The sequence below is a fragment of the Ochotona curzoniae genome, unplaced genomic scaffold, assembly GCF_017591425.1.
Source record: "Ochotona curzoniae isolate NIBS_2020 unplaced genomic scaffold, NIBS_Ocur_1.0 contig_3498, whole genome shotgun sequence".
Taxonomy (NCBI): Eukaryota; Metazoa; Chordata; class Mammalia; order Lagomorpha; family Ochotonidae; genus Ochotona; species Ochotona curzoniae.
The window spans coordinates 44862288-44879417 of NW_024465885.1; the positions used below are offsets into that span (position 1 = coordinate 44862288).

General features: G+C 50.6%; 1 protein-coding gene across 4 annotated transcripts; it reads left to right on the forward strand.

Moving 5' to 3' along the window:
* The first annotated feature begins 2913 nt into the window (after positions 1-2913).
* SMIM11A (small integral membrane protein 11A) lies at positions 2914-16871 on the forward strand. 4 transcript variants are annotated; one of them, XM_040980781.1, is made up of 5 exons: positions 2914-3043; positions 5591-5655; positions 6223-6326; positions 14236-14413; positions 16687-16871. In XM_040980781.1, the coding sequence occupies exons 3-4, from the start codon at positions 6315-6317 to the stop codon at positions 14398-14400; spliced, it is 177 nt and encodes a 58-aa protein (XP_040836715.1). In that variant the 5' UTR covers positions 2914-3043; positions 5591-5655; positions 6223-6314; the 3' UTR covers positions 14401-14413; positions 16687-16871. The 4 variants fall into 4 exon arrangements, with proteins under 4 accessions (XP_040836715.1, XP_040836716.1, XP_040836717.1 ...); XM_040980782.1 differs by lacking the exon at positions 16687-16871 and adding an exon at positions 15558-16675; XM_040980783.1 differs by lacking the exon at positions 16687-16871 and adding an exon at positions 15413-15549.
* Positions 16872-17130: the final 259 nt, after the last annotated feature.

A 17130-nucleotide genomic window follows, 5' to 3' on the forward strand; every position in this document is an offset into this window, starting at 1 on the left:
TGCAAACAAATTTTCTCAAGGGAGTAGTTGCTTTATTCTAACTTAGGTTACTGCTCCCCATATCAGATAGTATGTTTCTCCTCCAGGTTAAGTGCTGATTAACAAACGCGGGTCACACAGACCAGCTCCCTCCTGTTTTCTAGGAACTCCCATTTCTCTGAATAGGCTGTTACCTGTGACAAACACAAGTTGAGCTCCGTTCGTGCTCTCCTATTTCAGTGGTTGATGGAGTCAGCTCTTAGTAACTTCAACTAATATTTAGTTTGGTATGTCTTTCACAAAGGAAACTAAACCAGAGGTGGAGGGAAAAAAAAGCTAGGTTTTTCGAAGCACATTTTCTTATCGTCACTGAAAAGAGAAGCGAAAACGGGGATGCTTATCAGATGGCTTTACTTTTGGGAAGTTGAGAAATGCCACATTTTTACAGCCAGAATCATTTGCCCTATTTTGCCATCCCAGTATCAACACCCAACAAGCCCACCAGACTTTTCAGTTGCAGAGATGGGCTTTCCATTCCATCTCTGCAACTGAAAATGCAAGCTTTTCAAGAGCTCCTTCTGCTTCAGCTGCTGGCTGCATAGGACCCGAGTACCCCCTCATTTCTCCAAAAATAGCTCAGAAATTACATAAGAAGGCACTCGTGGTGGAGGCTCACCTGATAAGCTCTAGATTCACACTACCCAGGGCCACACCCCAGCTCTGGCACTTGCTGCATATAAAGTTCTAGACAGTGGACAGACATTTAAGCCAAGTGATTCAGACCCCACAGTGTATTACATTGGAGCACCCGGGCTCAGGACTTTGCTATCCTCCCAGCTCAGCTTCCTGGGAGTTGGGGTGATGGCTCAAACGGTTGGATCCCTGCCAGCCAGATCGGAAGCCTGGCTTGAGTCCCCAACTCCTACCTCCCAGCTTTGGCCTGGCCCAGCCTCAGCTTTTGAGGGCAGTTGGGCATGAGCCAGAGGTCAAGAGCACTCTCTCTCAAAAATTTTTTTTTAACCTGAAATCTGAGGCTGATATTTTAGCTTAGTAGGTAAAGCGCCTGCAATGCCAGCATCTCACATCGGCATCAGCTCAAGTTTCTGCTGCTTCACTTCCCATCCAGCTTCCTGCTTATGCTCCTGAGAAAGCATCAGAAGGCCCGAGTATTTGGGTCACTGCACCCATGTGGGACACCCAGAGGAAACTTCTGGATCCTGGCTTCAGCCCGACACAGCCACAACCATTGTGGCCTTTTGGGAAGTGAGCCAGCAGATGAAAGTGCACTGTCTCTGTCTCTGTAAGTTTTTCTTTCAATTATTATGAACATATTTAAGGCTTAAAGAAAAACACTGGATAAATGTATCTCTTTGTGTTACCACTGTGTTAGTAGTATGTTTATAATTAGAGTATATTATTTTTTGTGTTATGGTGGCACTTAAAATTGCTCCAAGTGCTTGGAACAAAAGAATTGTTATGACTTTCCTTCCACTTTAACGAAGTCTCCTATCCCACAGTTTGTTCTCCCCTCTGCATTCCCTAATATTTTCTACTTCATCGCTAGAGTCAAAGTGGCATTTACAACTAGATTGCAAATCTCAGTTTAGCACTGCAATTCACTTGTTGTCTGACACCAATCATTACATCTTGCTCACCTCAATTTCTTCATCCCAGAAGGGTGAACTGAGCATAGAATGAAAACTCTATGAATACGCTATCTCCTTACCCTTGAATAAGGGGCCTTCAAAAAGTGCATAAAACGATGGGATTACAAGATCAGTTTATGGGGGCCGGAGCAGTGGCTAAACTGGCTAATTCCTGCCTGCAGCACTGGCATCTCATATCGGTGCAGGTTCATGTCCTGGCTGTTCCACTTCTCTTCCAGCTCCCTGCTTGTGGCCTGGGAAAGCGGTGGAGGACAGCTCAAAGTCTTGGGACCCTGCACCCACATGGGGGACTCAGAAAAGGCTTCTGGCTCCTGGTTTTGGAGCAATTCAACCCTGGCCATTGCAGTCACCTGGGAGAATGAAACAGCAGGTGGAAAATCTCTCTCTCTCTCTCTCCTCTCTGTAAATAGGCCTTTCCAATAAACATAAATCTTTTCTTGGAAAAGATTGGTTCATGATACACATTTCCAAAAACTGTTTGAAAATCTTTAATATGTATGCCTGAATTTCAATGTGTGTGTTTTTTTCTCCAAAATATACTTTATAGTTCCATTTTCCATGAGCTTTCTGAAGCCCTGTTGCATTCCAGTGTCCCGTCTCGTGATTTTCCATGTGACAGGGACCGCGTGTGCTCCAGCCCTGCAAGTTTTTAAGAATTATTTGTTGAATGAAACCATCTGGGAACCTGGATTGCTGGTACTGGCATATCCTACTGTTACATGCATTGAGTCAGGTTTAAACAAGGCGGAATCCCATATGGTTGTCAACCTCACGAAGAACCAAGAATAGGGAGCAGGTGTCTAGCTTAGCCGTTAGGACTCCAGTTAAGAAGCCCAACTCCCACATCGGAGAACTTGGGTTTGACTTGGGGCTTATGGTAGTGATGGCTCAGTCTATCGGTGCCTGCCACCCATGTGGGATTCTTGGCATGAGTTCTCAGCTCCCAGCTTTGGCCAGTGTGGACACCTGGCGTAGTGAGGCAGGAGATGGAGAAGAGCTACCTCTTAAAAGACAAAAAGGATAGATGGTACCAAATTTGGTTATTGAGAGGATTCACATGACTGCTAACTTAAAACCGTCTTAGAGGGACCCAGGTGCCCCCAGTCAAAGCCAGCAGCCAGGAGGCATCCAGAGAAAGCAGAAGGGCTGAGAGGGAAGGGGCTCCGAGACACCCTAGCCATTCTTGCCCTGCTCCAGCACATTGAAACAAGCCCGCGCGTCACACAAAGGGACGGCGCCTATTGCGCCTGCGCGGGGAGCGCCAACGGCGGCCGGTGGGGCCCATTGCTCCTGCGCGCCGAGCGGTGCATTTTGGGACTTGTAGTTTTCTGGGACCGGATCGTGAGCTTTGTGGTTTATGCGCCGACCCTGAACCAGGGGCTCTGCTCCCGGGAGCCGTAAGTGTTGGTGATGGGGTCGGGGACTGAAGCCTGGCGCGTCGCCGGCCTTGTGTCGGCGTTTCCCTTCCGGGACGAACTCCAGCCGGTCTCCACCCTCGGCGGCGCGTCCCTGCCTGGCCAGGCCGCCCAGGGACTGCAGTCTCGCTTTGAGGCCCGCGCGGCCCCGGGCGGGGCGCAGGGGTGGTTTTGGACTGGCAGACAAGTGTGGGGAGTCATGACAGCCCCCGGCCGTCTTCCTCGGGTCTGATGAGTGGGGCCTTCCGGGGAGCCCCCTGGTCTGGTCCCCCCAGGTTACCGAGGAGCCCAGAGGGACCCCCACACTCCCGCCAACGGTGACCCCAGCCTCGTCCTGCAGGGCCTGGGGGTTCTGGTGGGTTCTGCTGCTGTGTATCTGAGGGCCTGGCTGCAAAAGCCATCAAGATGGGGACGGCCGAGCCCCAGCAGCACTCATCAGCTGGGGTCCCTCGCTTTGGGACGCAGTGGGGCTGGTTCTCTTCTAGAAGCCCAAGTGATGCCAGAGGCTCAGTGGGCAGCCCCCCTTCCCACACCCACCCCTGTGGCTCGTGGCCTGGACATTGACCATCTGCTTTTACTGACCTCACCAACATAAACGAATCGGATTTGTTATTGTGGCGTTTAGGAGAAACTAGAAAAGGAGGACCTGGAAGTACTACTGGCAGGTGTACCTAAGCCATTTGCTGTTTCTGCGTTTGAAGCGCTGTGGGTAGCCCCAGGGCCGTTTCAGAGTCCCTGCCATCCGTGGATTCTACGTCATCACTCACAATTGTCCTTGTGTTGGTGGCTTTTTGCAGGTCAGCCCTCAGATGGCTACAGGCTGCCCCTGGCTTCTAGTGTGGCATCAAATGTGCCTACGATAGCGGTGCAAATCACTTGCTAATATTTTTAGCTGTCTTAATCCACATTTGCTAGCTGGCCTTCAGTGTGCTCTGAAAATGACCGACACGGGGCCGGGGGATCTGAGGAGTTGGGAAAGCTGCCACTCAGACAGAGTGGCAATGAGCAGGGCTGGTGGCGATGGCATATTGGCTTTAAATCTCTTGCCAATCTAGGTATGAGGCCTACAGAGTCGGCCAGTGGGTGTTTTCCATCTTGAGAAGGTGGGGAGATAGAAATTCCAGAGTTGCAGAATTGTTCTTGGAATTCTGATTTTTATCAGGGAACGCCCTTGGGTTGGGAGGGTTCATGGTGTACCCTGGGTCCTGTGCCCTGCCTTGGTGCTCCCCTCCTCCTGGCCTGTGGGTTACTGTTCTTCATTCTGTGCCTTGCTCGACTGCGATGGCTGCCCTGTTGATGTCTTTGAATGAGACCTGGTCGTTATGGAAGTGGAGGTGTTTATCCCTGTGTTGGTGGTTGCTGTGTATCTGCTTTCTGTGTGCTCAGCACAGGGGCTTTGGGGTTCACAGCCCGGCCTCTGAAGCGGCATTGACTGAGAGCTGAGGCGTAGGGACGCCGAGCGCCTTGTCCAGGGTTGCATCCATGTCTGCCGGAATGCTGGATGGTCATTTCCACTTATTCCTCCTAGCGTGCTTTTAGGACCTAGGGTTGACCTTGACCGTGATAATAACTTTTTTAAAAATACCATTAGGTATGTGTTATATGGTCTCAGAAAATGAGTCGGGAACAGCCAAACCTCTCTTCTGTGTTTGCACACAACCCATTTAGGCAGGGTTTGCAGAAGTAAAAAACTACAAGACCTTAAATGTTTCTAGACAGTGTAACATGGCTCAACCCTGAGATGATTAGAGATTTCTTGGGATGGAAATCCCAGCCACAGGCTGTAACATGTTAGGCTCCCAGTCTGCCGCTTAGGCCAGTGAGCCGTGTCCACACAACGGTAACAAGCACCTTCAGTCACCGCTGGCACATTGGAACAGATCTGCCTTTAAATTCTTCATATTCACATATCTGACTTTTATCGGGCGGATAAGCAGCCTATCGTGTGCTGACTGCTGGCTTGTTTCCAAGCTGCTGCAATCTTGAACAGATCAAGTGTGAACTTTTTTATATCTGGATGCCTTTAAGGTTGAAACTTTCCCTACAACATCCTCCTGCAGCTCACCTTCTCTCTGTGGCATTTTCTGTTGTTTTTCTTAATTCTAAATTCATTGAAAGACAAGTGTCCTCCCCGCCCCCTTTTTTTAAAATATAAGCTCTCTAGGCACTCAACATACAGGGGTACTTCAAAAGTATGTGGGAGGTGGAACTGAAATATTTGGGCACACAAATTGTAGAAATCTATGCGTAGTTGTTTCTAGCACACATTTCCCCTGAGCTTTTTGAAGATCTCTAAAGTTAGGTTCTGGGACTGACTTCATAGGTTTGAGTTCCACTCCCACCCAAGACCCCAGATCTTGACTGAAAGTTTGTTTCTGCTCCTTTGAACTGGAAATAAAAGACTACACCTGCTAGGGCACATGCACGGACCAGCTGAGTCCATTCAGCTCAGGATGGGCGGCCACGGGAGAGTGAAGCCGTGGTCACTGTGTAAGTTTCAGACACAGGTCCTCCTCTCTTCACCCACAGATGGGACCAAGGCCCTGAGCAAGTGTGCAGTTCTACAACTCGAGCTTGCGTCTGCCACCTCTGGGGTAGGTGTTCTGTTCTGACAAGAGCTGCAGAGGAGACCCTGGAGCACACCCTGCACTCTGCAGGGTCCCTGCCTTGTCCCTCTCGCCTCCCCTTTCACTGGCCGCTCCTTGAGCCTCAAGAAGAAATTCCACATATGCCTTGCTTGCTTACTTGCTTCGGACGGCCTTTCTTTTTTCCTCCCCTGTCATGTACTTTGTTTTCTCTAGAATTTTTTTGTTTTTTTAAAACCAAGATGTACTCAGTTGCTATTCCTAAGACTTGAGAGACCCATCAGCCTTCCTCCCTAAACCAGCCTTGTACAGGGCAGGAGGTGGGTGGAGGGACAGCTTTGCACTTGGGTCACGAGTCCTCAGAAGCGTGCATGGGAGCAGGTGTCCCTTAGGTGTGGCATGGCCATCCCTGCTGGTTACTGAGTACTTCCTGCTGCATGGAAGCCAGGAGGGGCCCAGCCTCTCCCGGGCCTCCTCAGGCGCTGCCCAGCCCTAGGCTGCCTTATTCAGGATGTCCACCTACCTCTCGGAAGAGCCTGCTATCAAGCTGACCTCTGCATTTGTTTTTTCTTCTAGCTCTCTGCACCTGACCTCCCAGCTCCTTCTCTTCATGCGCTGGTCTGGGAGGGCCCTTCCTTGATCAGGAGTCAATTCACAGGTGGCCCACCATGAACTGGAAGGTGAGGATAGATATAAACAGTTACGGTTTGGATTTTTGTTTTTCTTTGGATTGTAAAAACAGAATATTAGTAGACTGATAAAATAGAAAAGTGAAATGAATGCATATGATATTTATTTATGTTTTTTTAAAAAATATTTATTTGAAAGGTAGTTATGAGACAGAGACTGAGGGCAAGAGAGAGATCTTCCTTCCACTAATTCACTCACAAATGGCTGCAGTGGCCAGGGGTGGGCCAGTTCAGAGCTGGGATCCGGGAGTGTCTTCTGAGTCTCCGATTGGGTGCAGGAGGCCAAGTACTTGGGTCATCCTTCAGCTGCTTTCCATGCCATTAGAGGAGACTGGATTGGAAGTGGATCAGCCAGGACTCAAACTGGTGGTGCTGCAGAATGCAGCTTAATCCACCACACCACAGACAGAAGCATAATGGTATTTGATACTTCGAGTCAGAACAGAGGTATATATTTAATTTCAACACTTCTGGAAGAAAGCCAAGCCTTTTCTTTGAGTATGCATGCACAAACTTCAGATTTGCCCTGCTTAAAAAAGCGTGGCCTCAAAGCCTGTCCCACAGTTGTACATTTTGGTATAAGGCAAGTGTAATGGACTGAATGAGTCCTCCTCACTTCCATATGTTACAGCTGTAATCCCAGCATGATGGCATTTGGAGGTGCAATCTGATTGGATGGAGCTGCCATAACTGTGATTAGTGCCCTGATGCCAGGCAGAAGAATTCACATTTATTGGTTCAAATACAGTACCTAAAACTTGCTACACATGCATTTTACACTAATTGGTCCCATTTCCACAGGTAGTCAATTCACAGAACAGGGACCAGCCCCTGCCAGCTGGCAAGGGCAGGAGGTAGCAGAGGGCCTGGGTGGCCTGCCAACTAACATTGGATCAAACAGGACTGATGGAGCCAGGCTGGCAGGTAGCCCTTGGCCAGCCCTTTGGGAACAAGGGCTCAGCAACATCCCATTCACTCGATTCCTGCATGAGACTGCGGGTGCAGGTGGTCTTCGGGTGCGTAGCCCAAGGACAGGCTCATCCATATGTGTGCCACCAGTGCCCCTAAAGGTGGGTTTGTGGGAGGTGGCGCTCCCTATGCCTTGAACACAGGAAGGGAATGGAGGCCTTTCCAAGGAGGTGGCTGGTTCCCGGTTGCGCAGGCGGGAAGGGCTCCCCAGACAGGGCCCAGACATTACAATGCAGCCACAAGCCCCTATCACGCCTGGGATGGCAACACAGACAAAAACACCAAGATCCTAGGGCAGGCGGGGCTTCTTTCCCGACAGAAATGTGTAAACACAGCAGGAGCTACGATATTCTTTTTTCCCCACACGATTCCTCAGAGGGGAATCAACCAGGATGTCACTCAAGAGGTAGTTTGGCTTTTTTTTTTTCTCCATGGAAATTTGAGTCAACAACATTATCACCTATTACAAGACATTTCAGAGAAAGAAAGAAGTGGTCCCAAAAGGGCAAAGGCAACCCTCTGGCTGGCAGGCCTGGCTCCAGGATTTGGAACGCAAACCCTCACCAGTCTCGGGCGTGGAGCAGGCTCCGGCCTGATAGCTTCCCTCAGAGCCGACGGAGGATCCCTGAGCAGGCTGTGGCTCACTGGGGAAACAGGCCCAGGAGAGGGGGGCCACTGGGGACTTGGCTACACAGAAGGACCAACTAGGCTTCCTGTGAGCTGACAGAGGAAGGGCCACTGCAGCTCACACCACAGCAGAGCCCAGATCTGGCTCCCAAGTCCAGAAAACAAGATGTTGTCCGTGGTAGCCGAGATGGGGAGGGGGCTTCTGGGGACCCTGTAATTAAATACACATCCCTTTCTGCTTTGTGAGGAAGCAACGAGAAGTTGACAGTAGGAACCTTCTAGAGAACCCTGGGCAGAACCCAGCCATGCCACCTCTGGGGCAGGAAGAAGCACATTGTGCCTGTCGTAGATAAATGGTCCGGCGCATGCCGCTTTGTTTAAACTACGATCTTGTGAAGCATCTCTGTACAAAATCTTCCCAGATTTCTGTGTTTCTTCTCTAGTTTTTGTTTTTTAATTAAAAAAAATTCTCTTTAAGTTTAAAAGGCAGAAAGAACAAGAGTACATGTGTTCTCTCCCTCTTGTTCATTATCCAAGCTCCCACCAAAGCTGGGGGTGGGCCGAGCCAAAGCCGGAAGCCCGGCACACGACCAGGCCCTTCCCAGGGGGCTGCAGGGACCAGCTGTTGGAGTTACCACCCTCTGCGTCACTTGGTGGGCAGCGGCAGGAAGCTGGAATCAACAAGGGATCCAGGGTTGGAACTCAGGGACTTGGAGATGGGATGTCGATATTCCAAGTAGCGTTTGAATGTGTACACCAAATGCCTGCCAGCTTCCCTAAGCTTTTACAGTTGTAAATAGCTTCTCTCTCTCTGTTTGCTCTTTTTCTTGTGCCAATCAAACTCGAGTCTTTCAAAAAGCATTTGCTTAGTTTGCATTTAAGTAGCCTAAATTGTTCTTTTTACAATCATGTTACTTATATTTCATTTATTTTACTGATTTCCTTATTTTAAAGATTTGTTTATTTTATCTGAAAGTCAGAGTTAGAGAGAGAGAGATAGAGAGCAAGATCCCCCATCTACTGCAGTTCACGTCTCATGGCCACAATGGCCAAGCTGTCCCAGTCTGAAACTGGGAACCAGAAGCTTCCTCTGGGTCTCCCATGTGGGTCCAGGGGCTCAAGGCCACGGGCCATGCTCTTCTGCCTGTGTAGCATGGAGCTGGATCAGAAGTGCAGCAGCCAGGACTCAAACTGGTGCCCATATGGATGTCTTTGCTGCAGATGGAGGATTACCTTGCCTGCTATGCCACCACACTGGTCCCTTAAATGCCATTTTAAAATAAAGTCTCTACTGTAGCCACAAGCACCACTTGATGAGTTGGAGAGTATACACACCTCATTCCTATAGATACTAGATTCTGTGATGGGAACAGAAGTTCAATAGTAGCCAGAGAGTCTGAGCCAGCTGTCCTACTCAGGGCCTGTCGGTTTGATCTACAGAGGGGAGAGAGGACCACTTGGATTCCCTGTAGGCACCAAGGTGAGGTGGAGGCCAGTTGACAGAGCCTGCATCCAGGACCCATGCAAAGACACAACTGGCTAATCCTCTACTTCTAAGCACTGACGTCTAATGTGGGCACCAGTTCATGTCCCAGCTGCTCTGCTTCTAATCCAGCTCCCTGTTTGTGGCCTGGGAAATCAGAGGTGGATGGCCGAAAGCCTTGAGACCCTGTACGGCATGGGAGACCTGGAGGACACTTTGGATCTGCTCAGCTCCAGCCGTTGTGGCTGCTTGGAGAGTGAACGAGTGGATGGAAGCTCTCTCTTCTGTCTCTCCTCTCTCTGTAAATCTGCCTTTCCAATGAAAATAAATAAATCTTTTTTTTTTTTAAGACAGCCTGCACTAACATGTTTAAGGTAGTCACTTTGGGAAGTATTAAAATTCATGCACCCCACTGAGAGATAGCGGCTGTGAATGGTTTTGGTGTATCTTCTTGCAGTAGTTTTTTTCCTATAGAGGGAACCTTCAAAAACTCATGGAAAATGTATATTATGAATAATACATGGATTTCACCTTTTTTTTTTGCATAAAGTTAATTCCATGATCTTTTTTGAAAGAGCCACATACAAGTCTGGTGTGTGTCTCTTTCCAAATGTAGGATCCTGAAGTTAATTCCATTAGAAGCATTTCCTTGTTCATAGCCTGCAGTGACTACTTATTGTAAGAGAACTGGAAGGTTCTGGAAGCAGGATCGGGAGGCATGCGAGTGCAGACGTCCCCTGCAACCCTAGCTCTGTGGGGCCTGAGCCTTTTTTGTGCGGAAGGGTCCCTTGTGGAGAGCTCAGGGCTGTATCCTCCAGGGAGAATCTGTGGAAGTGACGGAAGTAGAAGGAGGACTCTGGGAAGGGGCTGAGGAGCTAGGAGAGTTTGCTTCGTATGCACTGTGGGGCCAGAGAGGTGGAGGAGGGACGAGGAGGCCATGGGAGCCAACCAGGGAGAAACAGCCAAGAGGCAGAGGGGGAGGTAAGGTTTGCTTGCAGAGGACATCCACCTGCTGCAGTGGCTAGGCCAGTGGGGGCAAGAGGCGGTGACTGGCACTAGAGGCCGTGTCAACAAGGCTCTCAGCATCATGTTGCATGTACCAGGGTGGTGGGGCTTATACCTGATGGCGGTCACAGTCACCTTGAGGACCAGCGAAAGGACTGGCCTGCAGCTGCTGGTAGCCTTGGTCTGGCGTGGGGCCTGAGTGTGCTTTGCTGCTGCTGCTGGTCCAGGATGGCACATAGTTAGCTGTTATTCTTCATTGTGCAGGGGCCAGCTGTCCCAGTCCTGCCTGCAAGAGACCTGTCTGTCTCCAGGTCAGGAGCTGGATCTGCCCAAACCTTCCAGCTTCAGACAGGCACAGCACCCTGGCATACAGGGAGCGGCCTTGTGTGTGAAGCAGGCCCCTGGCTCGTAGTACCAGAGAGGAGCGATCTCCTTCTGCCCCAACTGAGAGAGCCTCAGGGTGTCCTGTGTCCTTTCTGACCCAGTGGGCCAGGGGCTGGCAGCCACAGTCAGTGCAGCCTGTGTGTTAGCAGCAGCTGTGGCCTCATTGTTAAAGGAGTTAACCATGGCCGCTTCACAGGCACTGGGCACTTTAAAAAGTAGGGTAGATCTGGCCTGCCCAACACTCAACACTGCCTTCCCCCAAAGGTTTGCATGCTTTGAGAGATACGAAGGGCTTGCTGGAAAGACTGAACAGATCTGGCACCTTGTACTGCCCTCCCCTCCCCCACCGGAGGTGCAGAGGGCCCCACACTCTTGACATTAGCCTTTAGTGTCCTTGACCTCCGCTGCCCTCAGTCCTCAAACGGCCACCTTCTCTCTGGTCCCTAGGGGAAGGCAGGCAGGACCGAAACCACTCGCTGGCATGTACCTTTGTTGCTGTGCCTCCATTCCTGTTCTGTGCTGAGTCGTGGAGGACTGCGGGCCGTAAAGCAGTGATGGTGATGGGACTTTAGGCTCAGCACAGTGGCTCTGTGACTCAGAAGTGGATCCCCACCTCCCCGAAACGGGAGCCTGCGGCACGGTGGGCTTGGAGGATTGTTACCGGGCTGGAGCGGTGAGGTTAGCCATGCTCTGGGGGAGCGAGGGGTGGAGACTGGAGCCGCTTCTGTTTGCCAGGATGAAAAGTTGTAGTTTGACTTTAACTTTTTTTAGTGTTTTATTCTTTGGGCAGTGATGTTGTTTTATTTATTTATTTTTAAATGCTGCTGTACTTAAAAAAAATTTTTTTTTAAAGATTTCATTTGTTTGAAAGGCAGAGTTAAAGAGAAAGAGAGGGAGAATGAGTGCGATAGATATCTTTTATCTATTTCTCACTTCCCAAATTGCCTCCAGAGCCAAGCCTGGACCAGGCCAAAGCCAGGAGCCGAGAGGGTCAGCCCAGTCTCCCATTTGGGTGCAGAGGCCAAAGCAGTTGGGCCATCTTTCCCTGCTCCCAGGAGAATTAGCTCTAGCAGAAGCAGAGCAGCTGGGACCTGAACAGGTACCCATGTGGGATGCTGGCATTTCCGGCAGCGGCTGAACTCACTGCACTGCAACACTGGCGCTATTCCATATATTCTTTATTTAAAATGAATTAGTGGCTACCAAGCTTGACCCAATTACTGATTATCCATATGTTCTTATCCTTTTATTTAAAGTAAAATAATTTAAATATCTGAAGTGCCCCTCCTCCTGTGACACCCCTCATATATTTATTGTATCACAACCTTCAGATTTCCGTGTCTGATACCGTGTCTAGTCCTCTCGTCAGTTCAGTAGCCAAGCCATCATGTACCTGCATAATTAGATGGTGGCAGTGAGAGGGTCGTGAGAGTGCTGTGTATATCACCTGGCACCAGTGGGTGACACGCACAGCGGTGCTTGGCCAGGATTAGGTCTCCCAGTGACTTTGTAGCCAGCAGTTTCTGGAAGCACACTGTGATGCACACACAATGACGTCACCTGGGGATGCAACTCTCGGAAGGCGTCCTGGTGACCCAGCAGCGCGTGTCTGCATCCCCGGGCAGCAGAGCATGACCGGGGCCTTCAGGGTTGGGTCAGACCCTGCCTCACCATCTGCACTGTGCTCTTCCTCAGCCACACAGCCCCGACAGCCTGTCTGCCTCCTGTGGGTCATGAAGGATGAAAGAACTCGTGTGGGATCCTGGAGCATGCTAGGTTCCCATAAAACACTCACATTCAGTGTCTGTGTGCACGTGTGTGATTTCATCGATTTCATTTCCCTGCCACTCAGCATCGCCCAACTCCTTTGGCCCCTGCGCCCAAATGGGAGATCCGTGCACCAGTGGGAGGGACTGTCTGTCCCCACTCTGGCCACAGCACTGATGGCTGTGCCTCGGGCTCAGCCTTCATGAACTTTCCTTCTCTCGTTGAGGTCATCTTCACAATCCCGTCCAGCCCCCTGCACCTGTGAGCACATTGCTCTCAGCTGCACTTTCACCGTCCATTTCCAGTCAGCATCAGCGGGACCAGCAGAGGGGATTCAAGTGTGCTTCCTGTGGAATCTCGTTGTGTTGACGTTTAATGCACGAAATAATGCTTGATAACTTAGCCTGATGATTTCACTGGGATAGATCCTACTTGGTCTCCTAAACAACTGATGCCTTAATTAAAACACGCCCTTTCGCTGCATGTGGAGAGTACTAGTTAGGCACACGGAAAGCTTGTCATTATCGTTTAGGTCGTACCAGCCGTGCTTATGAAACCAGCACAGTGTTTTCTTTGAGATACCATTAAGCTATGCCGGTGTAGAATTTCATAGTAAGAGTCACAGGTATAATGAGTGAGCAATTCAAATCCATAGTTACTCCTCAGATGCCATCTAGCCAGTGGGGGAAGTTTTCTGCCCAATGGGAAGTTATAGAGGCAGTTAACAAATAGCCGTGTTTTGACCTATAGTTCTTTTGAATTCTATCTTACCTTCAAATGCCAGTGCTAATGACTGAGTCTGCAGAACCAAGAGACCTTCATGGTGTCCTGAACTGGGAGAATCTAGGGAAGGTCCAGGACTTCGGCAAGGGAAGAGGCAGAAGCTCGGACATGTCCAGGGACTGTCCCAGCTCACATGGTCAGCCAGTGGCCTGGCAGAACTCTACAGCAAGCTTCCTGGCCCCACCTTATCGGACCCTGAGGCCGCCTCCAAAGCAGGGGTGAAAGTGGGTGTGAGACCTGCTGGTTAAGCTGCTAGCATCCCACACCGGGCTATCTGGGTTCATTTCTTGGCTGCAGCTCTTGACTCCAGCATACCAATGATGCAGGCCCTGGTAGCCAGCAGTGATGCAGCGTCCTCTCTGCCCTGAGCCCGACAGACATTGAGGTCACAGGCTCCGGAGAATGTGACAGTAATTGGGGACTATCAAGGAACTGTGTTCCTGCCACTTACGTGAAAGACTGGCTCCTGGATTTGGCTTCAGCCCAGCTGCAACTACTGTGGCCATTTAGGGAGATTACCAACACATGGAAACCCTCCTTGTCTCTCTCTCTCTTGCTCTTTCTCAAATTATGAAATAGAAAGAAGCAGGGGGCTTGACCGTCCAGCCAGTCCCATGGGATACTGCACCTGTAGTTGACCGGGCTTCCTCTCTGCGGAGCCGGTAGCAGGGGAGTAATGAAGGGCAGAGCTGTAACTGCACCATTGGTGACTGGTGACCTGGAGCAGGGACCTTGCCTGCATGGTTGCCAGTGTAGCCCTAGCACTAGCCTCGTGCCTGGTAAACAGCAGGTGCTCAGTAAATATTTGCTGGATGAAGGGACATAAAAGACGCATGCCATATCACTGATAGAGCGATTAGAGCGGTTTCTTTTCTCCTCCAGGCCATCGAACATGTGCCCGTGCTGCTGTATATCTTGGCAGCAAAAACGTTAATTCTCTGCCTGGCATTTGCTGCTGTGAAAATCTACCAGAGGAAGAGATTGGAAGCAAAACAGCAGAAGCTGGAGGGTGAGAAGAAGGAGCAATCTGAGAAGAAGGAAAACTAAAGGGAGGTGCCAGGTACGTAGACCTTGCAGATGTGCAATGCCCAATGCAAGCAGTGTCCTGCCACTTGCTGGGCATCCCCTGTGTGAAGGGCTACATGAGGGCACATGGCCCCACGTGCCCTCCAGTAGAACAGCCCTGTTTAAGGGTCACACATACAGCTCCTGATGCCCGGTCCTGTGTGCTCTGGCTCCAGTGTGACTCCTCGTGGGTGTTATGTCACAGGACCCTTGAGAGTGTGGCCATAGCTGTGGACACAGCACACCTGTGCTGAAAACACCTGCAGCTGTGTGTCAGCTTGGAGGTGTGGGGAGCGGGATGAGGAACAGAGGAGCCCATGTCACTTGAAACCTCAGGGCTAAGAAGAAACTCTCTTACCTCATATAGAATGTGACTCCTTGTCGTGGTCGCTCCCCAATCTGTCCTTCCCCTGTTCTCACATGTCCGCTTCCTTGTACCCTGCCCAGCTCCTGCAGGCCATACCTGAGACACAACAGACTCTCATGCCCCTTGGCATGGGTCCTTAGTGCCCCCGACTAAAGGGGTCAGCCTCAAAATACTTGCCAAGTCCATGAAAGACTCACTTCTCAGGGTAGTCTGGTCCCCATCACTGTGCATACGGGAGGGTCCCAAAGATGGGGGTGGGGGTTGGGACAGTCAGTACATGAAGACTCCAGGAACCAGGCGTTAGACCCTATTCAACATATGACCACTTGGTTCTGCAGTGTTAATCAGTGTCTTCATTTGTCTGGAGGGTTCAGCTGTGATGACTGGAGTGTCTAGGTCAGTGGCCCCCAAACTTGCTGGAGGATCAGAGCTATCGGGGCACTGGGTAACAGCACAGCCTCCTGGGCCCCAGCCATTGGCAGAGCCTGTTAGGTTGTGGTTGGATCTGGGCATCTGTTCTTTGGGAAATTTCACAGGTCAAGGGGGAACATTTGGCATAACAGGTGCTATGGGATGCTTAAATCTAGAGCACCTGGATTCGAGTCTCAGCTCTATTTCTGATTCTAGCTTCCTGCTGATGCATAACCTGGCAGCGACAAGACATGGCCCTGGGACTTAAGATCCAGGTCAGCTTGCTCCAGTCTCCATTGTTGCAAGCATTTCGGGAGCCATCCAGTGGATGCAAGGTCTCTCTCTCTCTGCCTTTCATTAGCAGGGAGCTGGATCAGAAGTCAAGCAGCTGGGACTTGAACCATCACTTTTACAGGATACCAGTGCTCACAGGAGGTGGATTAATCTTCACCCTAATGTCAGTCCTTCTGCCTTCCAAATAAAATAAAAATTTAAAAAGAACGAAACTCCCGCAGGTGATTGCTACATAGTGCTCACAACAGACAGGTGCCTGTGGAAGCCTCTGGTCTAGCTGCCTGCATGGCACTGCCTGCCGTGCACAAGCCATGCCTCCCGTGCCACTGCCTGCTTCTGGCAGTAGCGACTCCCTAACAGCGATGCTGGTCTTGTTGATGTTGAAGACATGGAGTGCCACTTCCCAAGAGATTCTTCCCGGCCGGGCGTTTTGCTAAGCTGGCTTTGCATATCTGGCCGTCCTAGGCAGTGTTTCACCAAACCTCTGAGGTGTGTTCACATTCAGAGGAGTGGCCCACACCAGGTGTGGTGAAGAGCCGAACCACGGCCTGAACCCATGTCAGGCATGTCTAACTACTGTACCACCCTGGGCTGTGTGGCTTCCCCAGGGCCTGAGGCTGAGCCCGAGGCAGCGAGCACTTCTCTCTACTGCTGCTCGCTCCCTGGTGTTCACCCCAGCGTGGTGGTCCCAGATGGGCTCCAGGCTTTTGCCTGTTTCACAGCCTTGCCTGGCTTCTCTTTTAGGCTGTCTGGTTGACTGACACTCAGAGGTAGGCGCTACTAGGAAGGGCGAGAGGGCGCAATGAGGGCAACAGAAGGCTGTTTGATGTAAGGTGCCATTGCTTGCAGTCATATATCCCCACCAGAGTCAGCGCTTTATGCTTTAAGCTGAAGAAACACAGAGCGGATGTGGGGCCCTGTGTGCTTGTTTCTGGCGACAGCCATCCCCCGAGACACATCAGTGAAGTCAGGGACGGGGGCTTGTGCAAGTGGACACAAACTGACCAAGGGGCTCACTGTGCTGCGTCAGGAGAGACGTTACAGAAAAGCCTTTGTTAGAAGGAAAATGGTGCAGCTCAGGGCTTTCGGCTGATCGCATATCTCAACGCTGAACGGTGCAGGTTGCTGTTGAGCAGGTGAAACACTAGCTGCCATTCTCAAACTTTCCTTCTGTCCCCCTTGGTCTTCCTCTGTAGAGTTTGCCCCGCCAGTGTCAGCTTGAGTGGACTGAGCCCGAGGAGCAAGAACAGAAAGACTGCAGGTCAGGGGAGAAGCTCTCAACTTTAAAGAACTTAAAGCAGTGTAACTTGAAACCATGTGGACTTTTATATGCTTTTAAACAATGTAGTATTTTGCTGAAATAAAGCACCTTCATAAGAAAGGCGTCTCTGGTCTTTGGAGTAATCTAAGTGAGTGTGTGTGTCTTCCTCTCTCGTGCTCTGATTTCTATTTATGGCCATGAATAGAGTGCCCAAAACTGGCAGCTCAGAAAAGTGGTTCATTTGGGCTCACAGTTGCGGGGGTGGAAAGTGTGAGACTGAGCATCTAGCTATGGAGAGGGCCACGTGCCACTTCCACGCAGGGTGGAGAAGGGGAAGGGGAGTGGGCATGCGCACAGGATGAAGCACGAGGGATGGCCT